The sequence below is a fragment of the Echeneis naucrates genome, chromosome 19 (assembly GCF_900963305.1).
Source record: "Echeneis naucrates chromosome 19, fEcheNa1.1, whole genome shotgun sequence".
Lineage (NCBI taxonomy): Eukaryota > Metazoa > Chordata > Actinopteri > Carangiformes > Echeneidae > Echeneis > Echeneis naucrates.
In genome coordinates this window covers 12,214,798-12,239,087 of record NC_042529.1, presented here as the reverse complement: position 1 = coordinate 12,239,087, position 24,290 = coordinate 12,214,798, and the positions used below count along the sequence as shown (strand labels likewise).

Here is a 24,290-nt window from a genome sequence, read left to right as displayed (position 1 = left end):
AGGGTCTCAGAATAGATGAGTGTTTAAGGGCTTCTTGAAGTCAGTGAAGGAATCTCAGCCCCAATAGGATTCAGTGGCTTGTTCTACCATCTGGGAACCACAGACAACAACAGCCCCTTGTTTGTAGGAATGGCAATGAAAGACCACATTCCTTGGAGAGAATACAGTGGCTGAGAAGGAGCAGATGGCTAAATGACTCAGTTCAAGTACACGGGTGACCCACATGTCAAGGAGTAGTAACTTCAGTTTGATTCAGATGAGTTTTATGATGAAATGTCAACCCCCTAGGAAAGAGAACTAAAAGATGACACATAAGGGGCAAAACAAAGTCCCACGGCCTAAGTCTTGTCTCCCAAACACAGCAAAGGATGTCTTGGATGTTAACTGTCCATCTGGGGGATAGAACATGCTGTTGCAGGTATGAAGGCCTTGATGCTTTGTAAAAGTGTTTCAGATTTTGTAACGTTGGTTCGCACCTCCTGGCCACTGCACCTTGATGATGACTCAGACAGAGCAAATTCTGCTGCCCCGCAGTTATGACTCAATAGCTATGCCAAGGACTTTCCCAGAAGAACCATGCACCAAGATCTCCACATCCTTCATGGGGCATCATTGTCCTTTATGCTGGCTCCGTTATCCCAACAATGCAGAGTGTACCTGGGGATCTTCACAGCGGAAGACCTTTGACCAGCTGTACACATGCATAGCAACCTGAAGCTCTACCGTTCCCTTTAATGGGAGCTTTTACAGAACATAGAGCAAACCCATCCAGTTTTGCTCGTTCTCCAGCCTGTCAAACCCAGTCAGCTGGTATGAAGCTAACGTTCAAACTTCTACTGTCACTAACGATAAATCACACCAACATTGTATATATATATAATATATAAATAGATATACCTTTATTATTTTACTTTTGCGGCTGGTTCTCACCTACAACTCTGCTAAAGCATCCTGACTCTGTGGCCTGTTATGATGACGTCAAGGGAAAGCGACCCCAATACAGTACAGTGCCGGTGGGTTACCGAGATTTAGCTCAACAGTTTCTATTCAAATAGTTGGTGGCAAATATAAAGAGCGCTTAAATTAGGGTCTAGATGTAGTCAGGTTCGGTGGATAACATTTCAGGGTGATAAAACCGGATTGTTGCGTCATGACAGGACAAACCTGCGATTAGCACGTGAGCTATTAGCTAACATGTACAGTAGCACGCTGGTCTCACTTGTTTATCTTTCGTTTTGTGTGCTGCCAGCCCCTTAGCTTCAAAAACATGTTTATTAATATGACTTTCACACGAACACTTGTTTTCAAGTGTTCGTAATTGCGCATGTTAGACTTGGAAGCCACATTTTCATGTGAATACTGTGGTAAAGCACGAAGAGGCATTATTCACCGCTAACGTCAGTGAAATGACTTTAACACTGAGTTTTAGCACTGAATATCAAGAAATCGTAGACCAACAAATACCATGGGTATTGTATGATCAGTCACTCAATTGGAGCTATCCTTGTTGACCTTGTTGTTGTGCTGTTGTCTTACCTTAAAATTGATGTGTCTGCATTGTCCAACTGTGAGTTAGAAACAAGTTCCAACTCACAGTTATCACTATCGGCTGCAGAGCTCATACACTAATATCCAACAGTCAAAAGAAGAAAGGATGAAACAGCCGCACATCCTGCTTTGGAATCTGTTTCATTGACTGAGCCCTTTGTTGAGCACAAGACAGGATGCCCTACCACTGTGTGGCCTATGGATGTGGCAAAACTGCAGAGGAAGGTGTGACATTGTTTAAATTCCCAAAGGACCCCGAGGAGTTTCGCAAATGGGAGAAGCAGGTCCAGCGCACACGCTCCCAGTGGGTTGCCACACCCAACTCCCACCTCTGCAGTGAACATTTTGGCAAGGAGTACTTTGAGCCCCGGCCACCTGCAGGGCCTCTGAAGCTGAAGCCAGGCGCTGCTCCTACGGTGTTTGTCCGTCCGGTGTGTTCGTCCTGCAGTGGAGTTGGCTGTAATAACTGCGTGCCTGCTATCCAACGGCGAGGCATTACAGCTGAGCCAAGGGAGCATAATGTGAGTGTGGGCTCCATTATAGGCCAGTTAATGTCACCACAGAGAAATTGAGGTTTCCTGCCTCTGTGAAAGTTTTAAACAAGCTTCTTGGTTGTTTACCGGCATTTTTCATGCTTTGGATTTCTTTTTTCTCTTCACAGGCTGAACATGATGAATTAGCACCCATTCACTCTGATGGTAGTGAAGGAGGAGGTGACAATGAACAGCCAACAGGAAGAGTACTTAAGCCAGGAGATGAACGGCCAGGTGAGGTCAACAAAAGACAAGCCACCGCTGACAAGAGGGTAAAAGAAAATTCAATTTTTCTGTCCACTCTGTCCTGAGTTAAAAGGGGTGATGGCACCTCTAAAACACACAAACACAAATCACATCTGTGCACTCTCCAGGAGTTGTTCAGCCAGTTGGATAATGTTTTATACAATTTTTATCAACTTTTACAGTTGTATGTGAGATGTGTGGCACCACCGGCACCATCGGCACCTTCTTTTCGAAGACCAAGCGCTTCTGCAGTATATCCTGCTCGCGTTCGTATTCGTCCAACTCCAAGAAGTCCTCCATACTGGCACGTCTGCAGGTGAGGAAAAGATGTACTCTTGCTTCCCACAAACTCTACTAAATTCTGAATTTGTTTGTGAACGGTCATGAGTGTGGTCAGAAGAATTTTCTGAAGTTGACGCCCTCTGCACAGTGTCATTGTTAAGTTTTTCAGCATGTCTTGCTTGACAGGTAAGAGTATAGACATAAAGGGATGCAAAATAATGAGAAAAATATTGATAAAGGAATATGAGGTGTAACTTACTGTTAAGGTACTAAGGATCAGCAAATGGTTTTGGTTTTTACAATAATCCACCCAAAACCATCACAATTGTTGAATAAAATCTGTGTTATTTCTTCAGAGTTGAACATTTTAGGGGTCATTCACTAAATGTCAGGTTTGTATGTGGTGTATAAAGAAACAAAAATATTACTTGGAAAACTGTTAATGCCCAAAAACTCGTTTGTCCATTATGTTTCCCGTTAAATGGCTTTTTGTTCACACTTTCTGCTGGGATCTTATATAAACTCTGGGTCCTATAAGCACCTAATCATTTCATTATTAATAACCTTTGTGGTCGGGAAAAGGTTCGTTTTGCCTCAACAACACATGTCCTGTTGACTATCACATAAAACTAAATACATGAAATATATTTCGGAGAATGTGGAAATACAGAGGAAATGGCCTCTCCGCCGGAAAAAACAACTCCCACCTTTCATAGGAACAAGAAAATGGTGTTGTTTGATTGCTTTTTGGTGTTTAATTGCGGACGCGTGGTGGCAGCATTTAGTGAAAGCTGTTAAGGGGGCACAGCCACAGACAAAGTGGAGAAGAAGAGGGACACCGCGCCGGGCTTCAAACCTGTTGACGGACTGCCCGGTCGTTTCAGAGCAGAATTGATCGCAATCGGCCTCAGTATGGTTCTCTCCTGCTGCGTCGACACGTGCAGCACCGTGAAAAGACCGGACCTGGTCTTCCACCGGTTCCCCATCGGAGACTCCCAGCGGCTGAGGCGGTGGCTGTCCGCCCTCGACATGGATCCAAGCACCCCGCTGCACGTCCTCATCAAGCTGCATGTCTGCCAGAGACACTTCCAGCCCACGGACTACCACAGCTCCCTGGACCAGAGGAGCCGCCGGGCCCGGCTCCTCAAGACCAGCGCCGTCCCCTCCCTGGTCGGGCACACAGAGGACAGCGATCCCGGTGTTGTTGATGAGGACGAGCCGGTGAGTTTGATGAGGGAGCCGACATCTTCTGTGGAAAAACAACATTTCATCCCAGTAACGTGGGTGTTTCCTCTGAAGAGGACGGAAAGATTCCCACCAGACCTTCAGAAACAATAACTAAGAATGTGTTGAGACTGAATATACCTTTGCAGAATGTTAAATGAAGCTGTATTACCTTTGGAAAAATGCATTTCAAAAATGAGATGTTTTATCGTTATGCATCATTGGTGTAACTCTGAGGATGAACAGAATAATCAAGATGGATGGTTTCCATTGAGAATTAAAAAAAAAAATGTTACATTTGTTTTGGCTTTTAAAGCTACTTCTTTTGACTTTCATGGAACTTTGAGCCATGAATAAATTCTGAAACAATTGTAATACATTTGCATTCAGTTACTGTCACTGACTTCCTTGTTTTGTTTTGCCATGGTTGCTGAAATAGTGAGATTCACCTAGGACAGTTCAACTATATCAAGATTTATTTACTTTCAGCTGCGTGTGGATAATTTGAATACAAAAAAGTGCTTTGGTCACAACAGTGAGAAAGGTGCGATGATGCGATGCAATCTCTCTTTGTTCTCATCTCTGCAGGGAAAGCCCCCCACAAAAAAAGCGACTGTCCTGAACAAGGTCCACAAAACCCCTCCAACCATAGTGGGGGTGGATGGTAAGAACATTCAAACAAACTCACACAGACGAAAGCATGCCAAACATTGAAATAAATTGATTACAGTAGAACAGAGTTTGAAAGCCCTAAAAATACGATTCGTGTTTGACACATATGGCCACTTGGTGCAGGAAAATTAGGCTCAGTGTCCTGGTGAAATAGCAGTTATTTGTCCAAGCAGGGCCACAAAGGTTGCAGTCAGTTTGTGTAGGGGGCACATTTTATCAATATGTGGTGCTTGTTTGGAGTGTTAGAGGCTACATACTGCGCTTAAACAATGGATCCAAGACTGTACTCCATCCATTCCCTCATGACTCTTCTTCTGTCTCCACCCTGGACCACCAGGTTTCAACTGGGGAACCTACTTGGATAGTGAGACATCCCTGGCTGCCTCCGTCTCCTGCTTTAGACATGTGAGTCCTGTGTGCTTTTTTTTTTTTCTTTGCTCAGATAGTAAAAACTCATATCTCTTACTTGGTGAAAGATCAAATATGACCTTTGGAAAGTTTATAACATCCATAGCACTTTGATACAGCATTATTTGGTCAGGTTGGTGAACAGCCCTAAAAGGCACTATATAGTGCCACAGTTTGGTATATTACAGCTGCATTTAACTGAGTAGCGAGCAACCATACAAGAGATTCTGGCTCTCAACATTTAATGGCAGTGTACTGTCTCTCCATCACATTGGAGGTGATGATCTGTGAAGTATCATCTGTGTATCACCTTCCATTCTGCAGGCTCCTCTGTGTGCCCAGTGGGACGACATTGAAGTAGGGATGAAGGTAGAAGTTCTGAACACTAATGCTGTCTTGCCCAGCAAAGTCTACTGGATTGCCACTGTTATCCAGATCGCAGGTGTGTCCGTCTGTCCGTCGTCGTCCGTCAGTCAGCGTTCATTTCAACAAGTCTTTGTGCCATTGAACAGCAAGTGTAACTTCACTCCTTGTCGTCCCAATTGTTTTCTCCAGGATACAAAGCTCTGTTGAGATATGAAGGCTTTGAGCATGACAGCAGCCATGATTTCTGGTGCAGCCTCGTGTCTGGGGAGCTGAAGCCGATTGGGTGGTGTGCCATGACCAGCAAGCTGTTGGTGCCACCACAGGGTGAGAAGTCACACTCTGTACCACCACATAGAGACAGAACAGAGGCAGCACAGCAGCATAGTCGTTAGTGCTGTTGCTGGTTCAGTTTTTGGGCCTGTGTGGAGTTTGCATGTTCTCCCAGGCTTGTGTGGCTCGTCCAAAGACATGGATGTTTAGGTTAATTGGTCACTTGAAATTTTTTGTAGGTCTGTGTGTGCGTGTGAGTGGTTGTCTGTCTCTGTCTCTCTCTGTCTGTTGGCCCTGCAATTGACTGGTGACCTCTCCAGGGTGTACCCCACCCTCACCCAATGTGAGCTGGGATTGGCTAAAGCACCCCCGCAGCCCAGAAACGGATAAGCTTCTACTGTCGACCTGATGAGTAACTGACTCAGGGTGAGGGATCAGTGGGAGGCCCTAGACCTCAATGCCACAGCTACTGCACTAAATTTTACAGGCCTTGAGATACAGAGGCAGCTCATAAAAGCAGACCTTGGTCAGTCAGTAACAAGTGTCTCAGAATCAGCGCTTGGACAGATATGATGATTTCCTTGTACATGGTTAATGAACCAGTAGTAGTCAGACATCCCTCTCCTAAAGCTTCTTCCTCTTCCTCAGGTATATGACCAAATATAGAACGTAAGCCATCTATAGTTATCTTTCGATATATAACACTATCCTCAGGGGCTACTGCTTCCAATTTGAGGTGGCATTGTGCACAGAACACTATATCTGTGCTATATCTACAGAATCCTCCTTTCCCTTTGAGCTCAAGCTACAATAAGCTTACTTTACATCAGAAATCCTGGGCTCCAGTGCTTATATTTCACCAGCATTTATACAATTTTTAACATGGTGCTCATAGAAGCCACCTAGAACCTGAAAAGGTAAAAGCAAAAAAGAGCACCGTAATTTATTCCTCTGCAGCAACAGCTTGTCAGAAATCCCAGCATGCAAGGAGAAGTAACACTATACTGACATGGAGAAGGATTTGTTTTAATTTGACAAATTGTGTGTCTAGATGGGAATCAGAACATACAAGATTGGAAAGAATATCTGATGAAGAGGCTGGTAGGCGCAAACACTCTACCCGTTGATTTCTACTTAAAGGTAAAACCAAGAAGAAGATTGAAAATTCAATTTCTATTGGTTTGATTAAACATATACTCAGCATTTCATTATGTTATTTTTTTACCAGCTGGCAGAGTACATGAAGACCTCTTTCAGAACAGGCATGCGTGTGGAGGTGGTGGACCCCAAGCATGTGAGCCGGACCCGTGTAGCCGTGATCGACACAATTATAGGCGGGCGACTGCGGCTGGTGTACGCAGACCAAAGTGACGCCCTTCCGAACACAGTCTCTGATTTCTGGTGTCATATCTGGAGTCCCCTCCTGCATCCATTAGGCTGGTCCAGCAGAGTGGGACATGACATTAAAGCTCCTGGTAAGTTTTGTATTTAATTTATAAGTATAAATGGGACTGTAACCATGTCATGCAGACATACGGGGGACGGCAGAGCAACATGCTACGCTTGATGAATGGAAGGGAAGCTCAAACCCGCAGAGTGGTCAGCAGCGGAAACACTGGGAATGCAAGAATACCACACCTCTATGGTTAAATAAGAACGCCAGAGTTAAACCAGATGATCAGATGAGATTTGAGGTTTTTTTTTTTTTTTTGCCTTGATCGCCACCAACCTTCATTTACAATGTCTTTGTTAAGACTGTCTGCATACTTACACACATGAAAATTACACATATGAATCAAATTTGAAACTGAATCTGATCTGATCTATTAGATCCTTCTCCCAGTCAGATGAATATTTTGAAATGGAACTAATTATATCAACATTTTAATCTTTAGATTTTCTGATGTTGCCGTAAATTCAAACACATTTCCTTATATTTTTCTAGCAAACTCTGTGGAAAGTAGCACTTTGAAGGGAAACTCTGACAGCACGTTTGTTCTCTTTAAAAAGGTAAGAAAAATGTTGCTTAAGAAGTAATCTGCCAACTGAGTTGAAAGAGCACTGGTCGACCAAAGAACTGCTTTTAATGGTAACAGATTTGTATCTGCAATGTATGTGAGGTACCAGTGTGGTGTCAGCTCTGCAGGTAACCCACAGTGGATGACATCCCATATTGAGATTAGTTATATGTGATGAGATAAAAATGTTTAACTTAGTTTCTAACACAGAACTTTGTGCTTTTTACTAAACTCCTAAAACAAGTGGAAAGATAAGCCCATATAATGATGATGGTATAGTTGAAGGAGTAAATGTTTATATGCATTTTTTTACTATTTAACTCTCGTTCAGATTTTTGAATAATTTCAATATATTCGAAGTATTAGAAACACTTATTCTCAATTTTGAACCTTATTAAACTATTTTGGATGACTATCGTATAAATTAGTGACAGGGATTTTGCTGATATGGCATATTACACAAGACTGTCAACTCCTGTGTGATCTGCAGCCCAGATTTGTTTACATGGAGGGAAGTTTCTTTGAAAAGGGAATGAAGCTGGAAGCCATTGACCCTCTCAACCTAGGAAGTATCTGTGTGGCCACTGTACACAAGGTGAGATAGGGATTCTGGCTTGTTATTTTCTGGTCCAATCTTTAGTGGAGTTGTTATGAATTAGTGTTAAAATGACCTAATTTGACACTAACTCCTATGCTGTCATCTCTGGCTCTGCCTCGGTCACCTCTTCAGGTGCTGTTAGATGGCTACCTGATGGTCGGCATTGATGGTACCGCATCAAACAATGGCTCAGACTGGTTTTGTTACCATGCTTCCTCTCATGCCATTCTTCCTGTAGACTTCTGTAAAAAGAACAGCATCCCTCTCACTGTGCCTCAAGGTAATTATAAACAAACCTATGTGTTGCATTTCCACACATTTTGCTTCATTCACTCAGCACCATGTGTTTTGTGTTTTACTCTACCATGCTGTCGCTTCCTGACAGGTTATGATTCTCAGAGCTTCACCTGGGACACGTACCTGAAGCAGACCAAAGCAAAACCTGCACCAGCACGACTGTTTAACACAGTAAGACTGTGTCCAAACCTACTGAAGCATTAGAAGTTTGTCTGTTTGTTTAGCAGCACATCATCACAATCACACCCATGCACAACCATGTATAATCATATACCCCCACATTGTATGGATGAAAATATATATATATATATATATTTTTAAATCAAACTATGACTCTGTGACATGCATTTCCTCAGGACTACCAAGGTCATGGTTTCTCTGCAAACATGAAGCTGGAGGCTGTGGATCTGATGGAGCCACGCCTCATTTGCGTGGCCACCGTGAAGCGCTGTGTTGGTCGCCTGCTTCTCATCCACTTCGACGGCTGGGAGGACGAGTTCGATCAGTGGGTGGATCACCAGTCCCCAGACATCTACCCTGTGGGCTGGTGTGACCTCATGGGCTACCAGCTCCAGTCACCTCCTGGACTTGGTAATCATTTTATTTTAACTGAAAAATTCTTAGAGTTATAAGACAGGGTGTCAGTGCAAAGGACTGGGTAAATCCACCAAGCCAGTTTCTTCTTACTTAGACTTCATGTAAACATGGAAAATGCATCAAATGAAGTCGAAAACTTGTTAACATCTAGCCTACTAGTACCATTGCCACATTATTTAATAGTGACAGATATTTTATTCTGTTTTCCAGTCGATTTAACCACAAACCAGGTGGCACGGAACAAGAAATGCAAGACCTTTGTATATGGGAAAAAGAGTATGTTTTGTCTCAGAAATGTACATTTGATCCAGTGTTTTCTCTCCAATGGAGTTTTGGAAAAATGATTCCTTGACCTCCTTGTTTTGCTTTCTACAGGAAAGAAGAGTGCAAAGAAAAGGCTGTCTAATGAGCTAGTTAAAGATGATATGGATCAGCAACCTGAGGTCACTGACAACAATCCTACAGGCCTGTTAGACCTTAGTCTCCCTCCAAAAGAGCCCATCATCCAGCCCAAGACTGAGCCAGAGGAACATGAGAGTAAGTAGACAAACTCATGCTCCAAACAACATTTTCTTGAACTTTCTTCTCGTGTAGGCAAATGCCTGACTTGTTTCTGTCTTTGTAGTTTTTGCTGTACAGGTGAAAGTGGAGGAGATGGAAATGGAGACTCCCATTGATCCTCCAGGAAGCCCTCAAGAAGCCTGTCTGGGTGCAATCAAACAGGAGGAGGGAGGGGAACCAAGTTAATCAGTGCCGGAGCAGAAAAGCTTAGAAAATGTAACACAGGAAAAGACAGAAATAAATGAGGCTGCAAAAGACAGACCGAGAGAGCGCGGCTCATTAGAAGAGAGTCATAGTGGTGAAAGCAACATGGAGCAGAGCAAAAATGAAAGACAAACTCTGGACAAAGAGGAGGGAAGCCGAGCAAATGACTCTGCTGTGGAGGAAAACTCGGCTGAAGGAATGGAGATATGAGACAAGTGTATAAAAGGAGCGGGTGCATAGACTCATGACTACATGATGGAGGTGAAATTAGTGGAAGGACAAAGCGGAGAACTGCTGGGATGCATTCAGAACAAATAAAGGTTACATCAGCAGCAGAGCTGCTGCATATTCTGTGGTGGTTTGAAGTAATACTCCTGAAGATTGCTGTCTGTTGCTGGTAATGAACCCAATGTGGGAATGACAGACTGCACACCTAACAATCAAAGATAATATGTGGGCTCATTTCAGTATGTTAATATTAGAATGACGATCACAGAAATTGACATGATTCCATAAAATTAATTTAAACCATAACTATGAATGTTTGATATACAGAAGAATCACTACTGTTAACAATTTGCAAGGAGCTTAGTCAGCTTTAAAACTACCTCACTTTTTCCATGTTGGCTTCGTAAGACAATATTGTTTTGTTTAAAAAAAAAAAAAAGCTGAAGGTCTGTTTGTTTCATCATTTTGAGTTGTAATGACACAGTAGACAGATATTCCTTGTAATGTTTTATTTTCACTGTTACATTCCAAAATTGATTTCTTTTTGTAAATGTTGCCACTGATAAAAATAATTCTCTATTTACTGATGACTTTTTTTTTTTTCTTTTTAATCTTTACAGACAGGACTTGATGATGTAGTGGTTATACATAACTAGCAAGAAGCCAAAGTGCGTATCATTTCTAATCAAGTAACATCAAGGCTGCTTTTCGACTACTGACATTCAGTTTAAAATGTCCAGAACAGCAGCTGCAGAGCTCAAAGCCTTTGGCCTTGCCAGCACAATCTTCACAGAGAAGCTGAATCTCATGTGTGAAGCTGACACTGAGAATGTGTGTTCAAAATAGGTTCCCTGAAATTTAAAAAAAATAATTGTTTTGACCTTTTAGCATTGACAAAAATGAAGCGGAAATATTGCAGATAAAATTTTCGTAAAATGTGATTGAAAACAAATACAGCAGCTACAGCTTTCATACCTGCAAAATGTCAATCCAATGTTAAACCTCAAACTCTAACTGATTGAAAACAATCAGTGCAGAAGAAACTTTGAGGGCAGCAGATTCAGGCCATGCTGCGTCTCTTGGTTTTTTTGACTGCTGCCTGTTTGGGGTTTGGTCTCTTGCGGAGTTTGGATTTGGCTTGCAGCATCTTGACATGCCTATGGGCGTTTAGGTGCATTGGCTTGGGTTTGGTTGCCTTGGGTGCCTTAGCAGGCTTTGTGCTGACCGTCGGGGTGGAGGGGAGGCTCTCTCCCCCGGGGCAGGCTTTGAAGACGTGGACATCTTTGACCCTGCGACCCCGCAGCTCAGGGGGATTGGCGCAAGTAGCTCTTACCTTCAGGTTGACTTTTTCAATCCACCTATAGGAAGAGGAAATAGAAATGATAAACAGGACAGCTGTGGCTCAAGTTACAGTAGAGCAAATTCCTGACCTCCACACCAGGCCTGGTGGTTAGATATGAGGTCTGGAAAGTGGAAAGTCACTCCCGTAGCCTAAGTCCTGTTCTGAATGGTGCCAGGGCTCATGGTTTGACTCCTGCAGGTCACACTCCTCTGAAACTTTTGATTGTGATTATTCAGTTATCTTACCTTTACATCATCTGTTTTTGAATTTAGTTTTTCACTCACCGCACTGTGACACAAATAAAGCTATTTGAATTTGAATATCCAACGTCATTAGTTTCTGGCCCCAAAATGTATCAAACATTGGTAAAGAATTGTTCCAGATAAGAACTGAAATGCACTAGAGGTCAAATGTACTTTGACCTTTGTAAAAGAGAACAACTCGGGAAAATGCTCAGGTTGTAGAAACTCGCGTCAGTTAAACTCCGGTTGTTTTGATCTGTGCTGTGCGTTTTGTGCTCTGTTGTTGTCTTACAGGCGTAGTGGCAGCAGAGGGCAGTCACACATCAGAGGATTGTCGGCCAGGTTTATGACCTCCAAAGAGGTGAAGGGGTGGAGGTCAGGCACCTCCTCCAGCTGGTTTCCCTCCAGAAAGAGACTTCTCAGCCCTGGACCCAGGCCTGTCAGGGAGCTCTGGGACATCTGGAGTATGACAGAGGAGAAATGTGCTGAAGTTGAAGGTTTAATGAGAAAGATCTAGGTTGATATGTGGGAAGTATTAACAGAAGTAGCTCACATTCACAGCCCACTCACCTTCTCCAGTCCCATTTTATCCAGATAGAGCTCCTTCAGCGACCGCTCCAGCGGTTGAAAAGCGTTCGGCCCCACCCAGCGAATTGAATTTCCGGACAGCCTCAGGTCCCTGAGGTTCCCCACCTTACTGAGAGCCTCGGTGGGCACCTCCTTCAATTTGTTTGCTCCCAGGTGAAGTGTATCAAGGTCACTGCCGTGCTCCAGAGCCCTGGGTGACACATGATCAATGGCGTTCCCAGTGAGGTAGAGTGCCCTGAGAGCCTCAGCCCCAGTCAAGATGCCAGGCTCCAGCTTGGTAATGCTGTTGTTCTCCAAGTGAAGCGCGAGCAGGCTGGGCAGCAGTTTGAAGGCTCCTTTTGGGAAGCTGGCGAAGCGGTTTTTCTCCAGGTGGAGGTAAGTGAGTTGAGGGAGACCTGTGAATCCAGACTAAATGACATCAATGTAGGCATTAAGACAGATGTCACAGCAATGCTACGAAGAACTGTCCTATAAAGACCTTTAAAGGCATCAGGGCTGAGAGAGGTCAGGTCATTCTCGGACAGGTACAGGTAGATCAGTCCCTTCATCCCACTGAAAGCACCACCTTCCACCTCCGCGATTTTACAGCGCTGTAAGTGCAAGGACACGACCTGGGCGACGCCAGGGAAGCTGTTGCTAGGGATGTAATGGAAGTGGTTGCCACGCAGGTCGAGGAGGCGCGTGTCGGGAGCAAAGCCTCGAGGAATTTTGGCGTGACTGCGGTTTTCACATGAAGAATGATGTGTCTCAGCCTGAAAACAGGGAGGTGATGGGAAAATGCAGCACACAGCTGACAAAGATAAACACCAGCAGTACCAGTCATTCTTTATTTACTCTCCCTCTTTTTCTTTTTCTTTTTTTAAATTGAGAATTTGGCTTCTGTTCCCCAATTTTCTATAATACAATTTCACACACTTGGTGTTATTTACTTGGTACTGAGTTATAGTCCATTTTCAGGTTGTTTTTAAACCAAAAGTATTTCACAGCTGATGGTCAGAAATGTATTAATCACACTTATCATGCAAGAGGCAGATGAAGAGATTAACCCCACTCTGCTGTCCTGTATCCTGCTAAAAAAACACGGTACAGGAAATATAACAATTAAAGTGCTACCATCCAGGACCCCTAAATGTCTTCTATCAACTGAATACTGGATGTCTTCACGAGAAGAGCTGATCAAAAAAATAGAGCCAAAAGTCATGAAATCAAAAATTGCGTACACTCGTGTTTGAGTACAGTCTTACACATATCTTACTTTATTAATATGTGCACTTTAGATAAGACAAATAAAAAAATTATACTCTCATCTTTAGCAGAAGGAATTAAAAAAAACGAATTATTTTCCTAAAGCCTTGCCTCTAAAAGGTCATGTGTTGGCCTGAGTTGATCAAATCGAGGATGGAGACAATGGCTGCTGTGAAAAAGCTGAGCTGTAAATGTGTATCAGTGCAGTATTATCCTTCCTACAGTGCCATGTGTTCCTCTCACCTCACAGACACAGTTGGCTGGACACTTGATTTTCTTCTGCGGCTCTTCTGTGGGTTGTGGTGAGATCCTGGTTGCCTCCTCGAACTCTGCCTTCAGCATGGCCTCCTGGCTCTGGCAGCGCAGCTCCGGTGGGTGGACGGCCTCCAGGTTTTCTCCAGAGAGATGAGCTGGTCCTCCACATGTCCCCATCAGCTTCACCTTGCTACGGATAGACCACTCCCTGCCGCATGGCGAAGAAAATGAAGGTTGGCTTCGGTCCCCCCGGCGGGGAGTGGAAAGCAGGTTTATAATCTACAAAGGCGTGTTTGTACCTGAGTGGACGTAGGTAGCAGTTACAGTAGATGGGGTTCCCAGCTAGGTTGATGCGTGACACCTTGGGTGAACCTTCAGACAAGGGCTGAATGACGCGCAGCTGATTGTAGCTAATGTCCAGGTGAGCGAGACTGGGAGATTTCAAAACAGCTGTGTTGGCCATGTCCTGCAGGGACATATGGTCCAAGAAGAGGTGGGTGAGCTTGGCCATGGACACTGCCTCTTCTCCAAGATAAGTCATGGGGTTATAGCTCAGATCCAGCCGAGTCACCTCTGGCAGTCTGAAGGGAAAGAAATTTCAGTTATTAGTCGTCTTATTTTCGTGTGCCAGCTCTGTCTGTGATCCCAGAGAGACAGTGCCCCCTCCTTTCGGTTTGTGTGTGTCGTCATGCACAGCTTGCACTCCTGCTTTCCAGTGACTCCACTTCCAGATCCTGACTGCATCACCCACCTGCAGCTGAACTCTGGTCTCCTCTGTTTGGTTCCTCCTGCATGCTCTTTTCATCACCCGTATATCATTAAGTCATTTCAAAAACTATTTGATGGACTATTTGAGCAATTTGAAAGATTACTGACTACTTTTAGTGCCACCCAGTGATTTTTTTTTATTTTTTTTTGTAAAACCTTTAACACAAATAATTTAAAAAGTTGATACAGACATTGGTGTTTCTGTCACCAGGTCAAACACTTGGCCTTGGAATATCTCACCAAAAATGACATTTTCCGTTAACTATTTCTAATCAGATGTAGTTTCCTGATGGTTGATTGTAATTTTACAGTGGCTGTAAAGATTGTGTGACGCTGCTAGTTAAATCCGGTGGCCTTGGTATCAAAGATTTTCAAGAGGCCTACCTAGTCATGGTCTCAGTGGGAAAGAACTGCAGCTCGTTGTGGTCCAGACTTAGTCGGATGAGTGTGAACAGACCAGCGAAGGCCTCGGTGTCCAGGTAGTTCAGAGAGTTGTGACTGAGACGAAGCCATTTGATATTCTGCAGGCCCTGGAAGATGAAGAGATCAGCTATTTAACGGATGGTCCGCCAACAGGTGGAGTTGAAGCTCTAGCTATGCTGTTGTTGGGGGTGTACTTGGAAGGCCATGTTGGGGATGTAGACCAGCTGGTTGTGTGTGATGGAGAGCAAGTTGAGGAAACCCAGCTGAGAGAACGCGCCGGGCTGGATCTCTTCCACACGGTTACGGTCAATCATGAGCTGCTTTAGCGAGGACAGGCCATCAAATGACTCCTGGATAAACACAAAGACAGGATTTTTTGTATCCTGCTCCACTGGATGGAAAAAAATGAAATGAAATAAAAGGCTGTGAGACAGACATCTGGTTAGATTTTTTTTTTTTTTTTTGGATATACTTGGTAGAGGATCTCGATGTTGTTGTTGGCCAGGTTGAGGAAAACCAGGCGACCGAGGCCACGGAAAGCCCCCTCCTTCACCCTGTGGATGTTGCAGCGCTGCAGCGACAGATGAGTCAAATACGGTGTGTGTTTGAAAGCCCTGGTAGGAAGCTCCTGGATGTCATTACCCCGAAGATCTAATTTCACTGTGATCTATGGCAAAAGATGACTACATGTTAGATGGAACAATCTAAATATACTGTAGGCAGTGTCTGTGTGCGTGAATGAGGTACCTCATCCACTGTAGGAGGGACCTCAGTCAGGTTTTTGTTGACGCAGGTCACAGTGAGCTGGATTTGGTCACACACACACTGCTGTGGACATTTGGCTGTGTGAGTTGTAGGGATGCAGAGGAGCAGCAGGCTGAGCAGTGGGACCCAGAGGGCGTCCGGACTGAGATGGAAGAACATCTGAGAGGGAAAATAACATCAGTGACTTCATTCACATGACTGTATGAGACTGTAATTCATGCTGTGCAGTCTTTACCAAGGCTCCAGTGGCCAAGGGCACAGTAAATAAAAACAAGTTGCTGCCGTTTTGATTTTCAGGTGTGAACTACCATAACAGAGCCTCTACTTACTCATGAACTGATTATTTCATTTTACGCACAGCTGAGAGAAAAAAAATGAATCATAACTGACTGTGCTTCACCTCTATGACAGCGTGTGTTTGAATTTAACTGATTTAGTATTAAATGCACATTATTCCCTCGATGGTTTGAGTTTGTGAAATCTTTTAGTCTGGGCTGGGTTGTGTGGATAGACACCATCTCATAAAATTTCTATTCGAATACTCAGGTCAGGTGGGCCACAGATTTAAACAGCATTCAGACCCTTTAGGTGTCTGTAACTATACCACCTTTTGGTCAGGAGCCACTGGACTAAACCTTGAAGTGCATTGATATTTATATTGAGACTTTTGGAATTCCAAGTTCAGCAGCTATAGTGTAATGATGATGGATAAGTATTACTCTGATATTGTAACATCATAATATTCATCAGTTTTTTCCATCCTTCTGTACTTTTGGGGATTAGTGTCATTTTGGTCAGACTGGCCTGGAATGCCTTAAAGCCACATTCCCAGGTCGGATCAACAGCCCTGATCCACAGGAATGGGACCAAAAAGCTACCAAGTCTAGACCCGAATGTCTGTCAAAGCCAGGACTACACAAATCTGGACTGTCCATTTGAGAATAGCTCTGGAGTTTGATGGACACAGGCTGGTTGGTCTAGTTTCTAAATGCTCCTGATGTTTATACATTCAGTGTTCCTCCGACCCCCCATACAGAAAGGGGCCAAGAAACTAGAGACGGAGGAATTTCCTCTGGCCGGACTCTTGGTCCGAGTCCCCCCGGGACCAACAGTCCAGACCGCAGAGGAGCCACGGCGGCACAAAGACGGCCTGTCCCTGGCCAGGTTAGACCAACCTGCCTGTCTTCACAGGAAACCTTGTCCTGTGGACACAGAGGAGGAACCAAACTACAGCAACACTTTCTTCTCTATGTTTATAGCATTTTAAAATGTTGTCTGGAGTGTAAACACATTTAAAGAGGTTTTGCTAATGATTAAAAAAAAAAAAAAAATCAGCAGTGCTATCTCATTTGAAATTTAAAAACAGTTTTGTCACATATTGACAGCAAAAATACGATGTCTTCAATACAATGAAACTTAAAACAGGATTAAAAACCATTTCAAACGGATCCAGGACCTGTTCCCATCCCGACCTCTGGGCTCCCACACTGACTCACCGTGTTTCAATTGTGGCTTGTCCGGCTGCAGCTCGGGCTTCTGGCTGCGGACTCTCTCACGGTCTCTGCTCCGTCTGCAGCTCTTCCCCCGGCTGTCCCCCCGTCCAAAACAAACTCCGTTTATCCCTCCATTCACTGACACTCCCCTCACACACCTCTGCGGTCTGCACAGCACTCCTCTCGCCCACGGAAAGGAACATTTCCTTCAAAAGTCCTTTCTGATCAAACACTTCAAACATCACCTTCAGGATTTTTACCATCCCCACCAATGATATTTATCATTATAATGAGCGTGACAACAACAAATAGGCAATTAAATCAAATCCAGAAAGGGTTTCGTTTCCTTCATAAGACAAAAGCTGCTCATTGCTGGACCATAGATTGGTGTAAGAACAGAGGGATGTAGGCTTTCACTCCAACACACACACACGTCCAGAAGAGTCAGGCTTGTTAAGATTTGTTATATTTAAGACAGAGCATTCAAATTGACACAAACATCATTCTGACCATATAAATGCAGTCCACAGAGGAATGTTACTTGGAAGATTATCTAAATGCCATTTAAGCATATTACATTCTGATCCCATTTTTCGTAAAACGCTCCATCACATCACTGACACAAAAAGAGCTACATGAGGTAAACGTATGATGCGTATGCAACAGTCATTAAAGAGCACAGCCTTCACAAGAGATTATGGATTCCAAAAAGAAGAGAAACACCAGGTAAAAGTGATTCTGGTCCCCTGAGCTCAACAGTGTTATGACTGTTCTCAGTGCAGGGCAATACACACACATGCTGTGTATTGAGGTTCATGGGTGAGTATGTGGTGCTGCCCATTCCTGTCACAGTCTGATGCACACAGTGCTCTGACTTGACTGGGCTACATGAGCAGCAGTGTGAGGACTGGGATTGGCCAGACTGTCCTCAAAGTTTTTCTGCTTTCCCTTTATTATGCAACTCTTCAAATATGTAATGTCAAAAAATTGTAATAAACAAAGAAGCATGTGAAGCAGCCTATCACTAAAATGGAAGAATAACGTCAGCTCTTTGTTGCCATTGACCCATTTGATTGGTTTATACATTCTATGTCTTTATAACTGTCTATCATAAATGTGTTTTAATTGGATCAAATATTAGCGTGACTGAGCTCCAGTCACTTCTATGCTTCCATAGCTGTTAAAGACTCTATCAAAATAGATGCATCATTTTGGTATTGTTAAATGAGTTTTGAAACGATATGCGACTAAACTCAATATGTTGCAAAAACTGCTGGGTTGATCCTATTTAAATGTTAGCTTCACGCAGTTTCTTTCCTTTTTACACATTAACCCAGCAGTTATCTGATCTGTGTAGTTCTATATTTTTATTATTTGTATCTACATTTTCTATAAAAATACATGTCAAGTAGAAAAATAAAGATTAAGTGATTATGTCGCACCTTCATAAAATACACGAATCAGAAGCTGAAATCAGTGGTCATCTGAGTCCCTTGTTCAAGTGTAAAACATCCCTGTTGGTTTTGTTGACAGAAGACTGAATGTGAGTACAGTGTGTGTCTCCCAGTGTTGGTACTGGCAGTGGCTGGTCGGTGGGAGCAGAGTTAATCGTGGCACCTCATCTCCAGAGCAGAGTTCAGCCTCTCTCTGGCAGCACTGCAGGACTTGAAAGCTTCATTGTTCCTGCAGATTCACAAAAGGCACAAACGCTGTTAAAACCTCATAACCCCAACAATGAAACATGCCACAGATTTCAGACTATTCAACGTTCAACAATCCATCACAAACACAACAGCCCAGATTGAATGAATCTTTAACAGAAAGATTTTCTTACTTGGACACGAAGGTGTAAAACAGCAAGGCATGATGCTTGGGGAAGTAATCCTGCTGCACAGCGTGTGCCAAACACAACAGCTGGCCTGGGACCAGCGCCACCTTTTTCAGCTTCCCCTCTCCCTGAAACAGAGGAAAAGAAAATCAGAAACTTAAATGACTTGATTCTAATTAAACCAGTACTGATGATGTGAGTTGATGTGTCAGATATACTGGCCTATTCCCGAAAGACCTTGAACATATCATTGTTCTTTCATGTTTCTCTCTAAACACATCTACTTTAGCAGGAATCAGCCTGAAAACATTAAAATTTCTGTTTTATATGCAACAATGAAAGTTGACAGTGTGGGATTTATCAGACAAGCAAAGGAGACTTAAAGGGAGACTCGAAGACCATGTCAGCTGTGTCTGAAAATAATAAATTATTATAATCACTGAGGTGGTGATGTGTTTTGGTTATTCTTCAGATTATTTTTTATAGATCACCGTTTCAGTGATTCTTGGAAGACTAGAGGCTGGGGGCAGTGTAGCAGTTCTGTACCTTAAGGAGTCCCATCATGACCAGCACAGCAGTGAAGAAGCAGTATGACTGGAGGGCTGAACCAGAAAGGAGCTTTTGCAACACATCATCTGTGAGACAAAGTTGTACAGCAGGTCAGCATAGGTCATTGAACACCAAACACCAAACACATATTTGAGCCGATGAAAGAACAACAGTTCATGCAGCAGCAAAAAACTTGACTTGCAGTCAGGAAGAGACTTTTAGGCTCTATTCTGAAGTTATATATAAAATGCAATGTACATACAATAAATGCCTCTTAAAATGTAAATATAAAAATGATACTGTTCAAAGGAGAAAAGTAAAAAAAATAGAATAAAAAAAGTTTTTCACCGATAGTTTGTAGAACAACTGCCTTGGTCTCTGGTTCATCACTGTACAAAGAAGCAATTTTCAGGAGGACATCAGCGGCTTTGTGAGTGTCAGAGGCATCGACCTGGTGAGAAAGAAGGAATCTCAGCAAGGTCAACTTTATTTCTCTTACTACTTAATTGTGGTGCAGCTTGGACACTTTCTACACCTTTCTCTTAATGCCCCACCTGTTCTAACAGGTTTGTCCCCTTCTCTCTCAACTGAAGAAGCTTCTCAACAGAGGGGGAGCTGAGGAAAGACATGATCTCTGCCTGTAGGGGAGACACAAAGTCACAGTCAGAAACAAAGCAGGAAGACTGATTAATTCTCCTGTTTGTGAAATACAATTATAATATTATAATATTAGCTTTTTCAGCATATTATGAGCCATTTGCTACTGAAAAAAACCTTGACAATGTGTTTTACCACAGCAAATCTATTGATTGAAATATTGATGCAAAATTATTTCAGAAAAAAAGAACAAGCTTTAAAATAAATTATGCTAGGTGAACACAACAAACTCAGCGTAAACTAATCATATACTGTTGGCATAACATTGTGTTTTGTTTGTCTTACTGGGCTCTGAAGTTTAGCTGGACTGTCTTCATTTGTGGTCATTCCATTTTCTTTCAAAATTTCTCTGTCCTTGTCATTGCTTTCATCACAGTCATCGCTCAAATTATCTTCATCGTCATCATTTTCCTCATCTTCTGGTTCCCCTTCATCATCACTGCAGTGGATAGGAAGAGTAAAATCTTTAAAATTCGGCCTCTTGTGCTTTCGTTGATATCGACTGACAGCACAGATATCTGCTCTTTTGCCATACAAAAATTATAATTGCAACAAAATGAATAGCAGCAGCTAAGAAAATGAACGATGTGTTCCGTCCTGTCTATTGAGCTCCTCCACTGTTAGCACAGTACACACGCACAAGCAGGATTTCAGTGACAGACAAGTTTTGTTTTATATGCAAGAATTTACACAAGCAGTTATATATTTATTTATATATAACAAAAAAATAATAAAACTACATTAAAGGTAAAGCAAAACAAATATTGTCTGACACTGGAAAAGGCAGAAGCTCAGCAATTGTTCTGATGATCTTACTGAAATCAACCTACATTGACAAAAAGCTAATCTATTAGGCTAAACAGAGACATATATATTACCTCAGTGACGCCAACAGGTTTCCTTTGTCCATGTTCTCCATGGCCTCTCTCAATGCCTCGCAGCCTTCCTCTCCCAGACAGTTACCTATGGACAGAGTAGTTACAGCCTTTTCAACTCTTCGGTAAAAACAACTTCTATTCATACAGTTTCTCTAAATAGGGGTTTACAACATCAACAAGTACCATTTAGATCTACTATCTCCATGTGAGGTTTGTCCATGGCAGCCTGAGCCACCACGAGTGCAGCTGCCTCTGTGATCTCACCAAATGACAAATTCAGCTCCTAAAGACAAGAATAATAAGAGAGCAAGGTAATCAGCCTGGGGACAGTAAACACATACAGACAGAAAGTGCTGAACTTTGATACTTAACAAACCTTAAGAATTGGCAGGCCTTCTCTCAAGACTGCAGCGAGGGCAATGGCTCCTTCAGAGCGGACCAGACAGTCGCCAAAGTTGATCACCTGAATATTTCTCAAATGCTTCAGAGCCTGAATGGACAACAGTAGAAAAACCATGTTCAGAGACATTCATCTTAAAACACATACATTCATATCTATATATCTTATGTCACACAGTCTAAATCCATACCTGTGCCATGGCCAGGGTTCCCTTCTTGGTGAAAGTGTTGTCATTGAAGTTGAGGACACGCAGCTCTGGGTTTTGTCGCATGGCTGACGCCAGTGCAATTACACCTGCGTGGTTGATACCGTTCTGGGGCATGTGGACTTCCTCCAAGCTGCCCATCAGCTTATATAGAAAACAGAGGCATTAAATGTTGAAAGGGCTGCCATTGGAAAGCCTCAACATCTTCAGCTCAAAACTCAGATATCGCTTTTTTTTTTTTTTTTCAAAAATCCTAATGATATAGTGATTCTTCTCATTTGATAAGAATTGTATGATGATTGATTGTATGAATTGTATGATAATTCCTGATAATAACCACTGTAACTACTCCGTTGTTTACAAATATTACTAACATGTACCAATCACAGAATAAGAAAATATTAATCAATTAAAAAGTACTGACGGAACTGTACTGAAAGACCTGTCATTCAGTTTGGGTGGGTGTTTTCTACCTGGAAGGCCTTGGCCAGGGCACTGGCTCCTTCATTTTCCAGGCGGTTCCTTCCAGAGATGAACACTCTCAGTTTGAGTGGAGCTCCAAGGGCTGATGACCGTCTGTGACACTCAATCAGAGCTTCAGCCAAGATCTACACAAATCATTCAGCACAGTTTTCACTGGTTTGTTGTGGATGTCACCAACATAACGATTTGTCAAAACACACATTAGGCTTTGAGCTCACCTTTCCTCCTCCAATCCCCATCCCACAATTGTTGAGCCTGAGTTCCCTCAGCGTGTGGCAGGAAGGGCTTTTCAGCAGCTGCTCAATGCCCTTCACACCGTCTGGCCCAAAGGCGTTATCACTCAGATCCAACACAGTCAGCCTGGCCCCAGCACTCATTAACGCACTGCCCAGAGACCTCTGACAAAAGAACAACAAAAAACACATGAGTCACTCTTATTCAGCAAGTGACAAATCAAAGAAGTATATTCCAGCATTTCATTAGAAAACAAATCCTGAAAACTGAATGAACTGCATAACCAACCAGTGGCTGAAATTCTCACCAATGCTGTTGGGATTTCAGAACGCAGCCTCCCTGTAAACATGTCGCTCCAGTAGCATCTCTGAAAGACACAAAAAGGATTGTCTTTACCATTAGAATGGGGATGTGAAATATTCAAAGTATAGAATGAATTTGAGAAACTAAAACTTCAAGATTTAATCACTGTTACATTGCAGACTGAAATATAAATCTTAATAATTTTACTATCTGTTTTACTAAACAAAGTCATAGTTTGGTTATATAACAGAACATTAACGTATTTGATGCTTTTGAATTTAATAATGCAAATAAAATATTCATATATTAATTATCAGGGTACTGAAACTATAAAGTTTAAAAGCATTTTCTGGGATTGGGATCAAATTTATCATATACATTTGAGCTGTTTAAATTTAAGATCACCAGTTATACCATGACACCATCCTAGGTCTTAAGATATTGTGTAGATTAAAGCCTAAATTTGTAGTGTGGCTATGGTCTGTGAGATACCTGGAGCAGGTCTTTGCTCTCCAAAGCCTTGGCAATTGCTTGGGCGGCCTCGACACCTACAGTGTTCCCCTCCAGGCGCAAAGCTCTCAGATCCTGGTACTGCTGTATCTCACGGACCAGCTCCTCCGCTGAAAACACAGAGAGCAGGTGACCATGTCTGAGGAGAACACAGAGTCTAGCCCGTGGATGGCTGCTGTTACCACTGAAACAATGATCTGCACTTTCTGCTGCCCTGTTCAGCATCTAACCTGATTCTGCGTTATCCAGCTTCAGACCCAGGCCTTTATAGCTCAACTCCCCATCCCCGACATGGGTCTTGGACAGAGCATCAGCCAGCTGTGCGATGTCATCTGAGGCCATAGTGAGCCTGTAGGAGACCCCCAAAAGTGAAACAATAAAATATAAAATCGTATTGACGTAAGTAACATTTAAGTAAATAGTTATGGAATTTAAGTAATAACTACACCGGTAATTAGCAAAATGCTATTGATTGAAAGTCGATCGGTTACAGGATTAATTTCCAATGCCAGAATAATGAGAATAATCAAGTTAGCTGTTTAGCTAACTCTAAAACAGTGACAAGTGCGCAACAAAAAAAAACAACAAAAAAAACAAAACGTGGGGACAAAACATGAAGTTAACGCGGTGTGACTGAGTTCGGGCTTTATGAACTCAACCCACGACTCTCTAAGCCTTTCCTTCGCCCCACCGCTGCCATTAAAAGACACAAAAATCCCACTAACACTGAAAACTTACCAGAAAGATTAACTCCTGAGACAGAAACAAGCCGACTCCGTTCCTTCCGCGCGGCGCGCCGGTTGCTAAATCATGTGACGTCATGCTTCCTGGTTTCTTCTTCGTTGATTCAATTAAACTAAGCGTGTGTAGCCACCTTTCATCTAAACAAATTTCATAAATTCTTCCTCAACAAATTACTCTGTATCGATATTTTTTGATAGAAATGCGATTTAAATATTTATCGTTAGCTGACGTGATCATTATTGGGCCCATTTGAAATGTTTTATTTTTTTCCATTATTGATTTGATATCGCTATTAACTTCAAAACGTTTCAAACTCAAACCTTTGT

General features: G+C 42.8%; 3 protein-coding genes across 4 annotated transcripts; 1 reads left to right on the top strand and 2 right to left on the bottom strand.

Moving 5' to 3' along the window:
• The first annotated feature begins 991 nt into the window (after positions 1 to 991).
• Positions 992 to 10,523, top strand: l3mbtl2 (L3MBTL histone methyl-lysine binding protein 2). Of its 2 annotated transcripts, XM_029527414.1 has the most exons (17): positions 992 to 2,069; positions 2,210 to 2,315; positions 2,510 to 2,643; positions 4,422 to 4,497; positions 4,843 to 4,910; positions 5,238 to 5,355; positions 5,469 to 5,603; positions 6,601 to 6,689; positions 6,778 to 7,024; positions 7,495 to 7,559; positions 8,058 to 8,162; positions 8,298 to 8,445; positions 8,551 to 8,633; positions 8,819 to 9,053; positions 9,270 to 9,335; positions 9,435 to 9,596; positions 9,685 to 10,523. In XM_029527414.1, the coding sequence occupies exons 1-17, from the start codon at positions 1,725 to 1,727 to the stop codon at positions 9,804 to 9,806; spliced, it is 2,304 nt and encodes a 767-aa protein (XP_029383274.1). In that variant the 5' UTR covers positions 992 to 1,724; the 3' UTR covers positions 9,807 to 10,523. The 2 variants fall into 2 exon arrangements, with proteins under 2 accessions (XP_029383274.1, XP_029383275.1); XM_029527415.1 differs by lacking the exon at positions 9,270 to 9,335.
• A 42-nt stretch (positions 10,524 to 10,565) lies between these two features.
• Positions 10,566 to 17,258, bottom strand: chadlb (chondroadherin-like b). Its single transcript, XM_029527413.1, has 11 exons — positions 17,177 to 17,258; positions 15,663 to 15,839; positions 15,388 to 15,582; positions 15,110 to 15,265; positions 14,877 to 15,022; positions 14,024 to 14,305; positions 13,713 to 13,932; positions 12,703 to 12,976; positions 12,207 to 12,619; positions 11,929 to 12,095; positions 10,566 to 11,410 (listed from the first exon to the last, which is right to left on the bottom strand). Exons 2-11 carry the CDS (start codon positions 15,837 to 15,839, stop codon positions 11,113 to 11,115), a joined length of 2,328 nt encoding a protein of 775 aa, XP_029383273.1. The 5' UTR covers positions 17,177 to 17,258; the 3' UTR covers positions 10,566 to 11,112.
• A 369-nt stretch (positions 17,259 to 17,627) lies between these two features.
• rangap1b (Ran GTPase activating protein 1b) lies at positions 17,628 to 24,019 on the bottom strand. Its single transcript, XM_029527708.1, has 16 exons — positions 23,959 to 24,019; positions 23,451 to 23,569; positions 23,203 to 23,330; positions 22,715 to 22,774; positions 22,392 to 22,571; positions 22,164 to 22,298; positions 21,676 to 21,834; positions 21,462 to 21,575; positions 21,269 to 21,368; positions 21,086 to 21,170; positions 20,493 to 20,646; positions 20,105 to 20,188; positions 19,899 to 20,001; positions 19,548 to 19,636; positions 19,008 to 19,129; positions 17,628 to 18,856 (listed from the first exon to the last, which is right to left on the bottom strand). The coding sequence occupies exons 2-16, from the start codon at positions 23,560 to 23,562 to the stop codon at positions 18,778 to 18,780; spliced, it is 1,704 nt and encodes a 567-aa protein (XP_029383568.1). The 5' UTR covers positions 23,563 to 23,569; positions 23,959 to 24,019; the 3' UTR covers positions 17,628 to 18,777.
• Positions 24,020 to 24,290: the final 271 nt, after the last annotated feature.

Bases quoted from the DNA above. Each gene is read 5' to 3' on its own strand.
- l3mbtl2 (XM_029527414.1), top strand. From the start codon at position 1,725: ATGCCCTACCACTGTGTGGCCTATGGATGTGGCAAAACTGCAGAGGAA. The intron at 2,644-4,421 runs GTGAGGAAAAGA...TCATCTCTGCAG, and splicing joins CCATACTGGCACGTCTGCAG to GGAAAGCCCCCCACAAAAAA. The intron at 5,356-5,468 runs GTGTGTCCGTCT...TGTTTTCTCCAG, and splicing joins CACTGTTATCCAGATCGCAG to GATACAAAGCTCTGTTGAGA.
- chadlb (XM_029527413.1), bottom strand. From the start codon at position 15,839: ATGTTCTTCCATCTCAGTCCGGACGCCCTCTGGGTCCCACTGCTCAGC. The intron at 12,620-12,702 runs GTCTTTATAGGA...CTGGATTCACAG, and splicing joins CAGCCCTGATGCCTTTAAAG to GTCTCCCTCAACTCACTTAC. The intron at 12,096-12,206 runs GTGAGTGGGCTG...GTCATACTCCAG, and splicing joins ATAAAATGGGACTGGAGAAG to ATGTCCCAGAGCTCCCTGAC.
- rangap1b (XM_029527708.1), bottom strand. From the start codon at position 23,562: ATGGCCTCAGATGACATCGCACAGCTGGCTGATGCTCTGTCCAAGACC. The intron at 23,331-23,450 runs GTTAGATGCTGA...CTGTGTTTTCAG, and splicing joins GCTGGATAACGCAGAATCAG to CGGAGGAGCTGGTCCGTGAG. The intron at 22,299-22,391 runs GTGAGCTCAAAG...TGATTTGTGTAG, and splicing joins TGGGGATTGGAGGAGGAAAG to ATCTTGGCTGAAGCTCTGAT.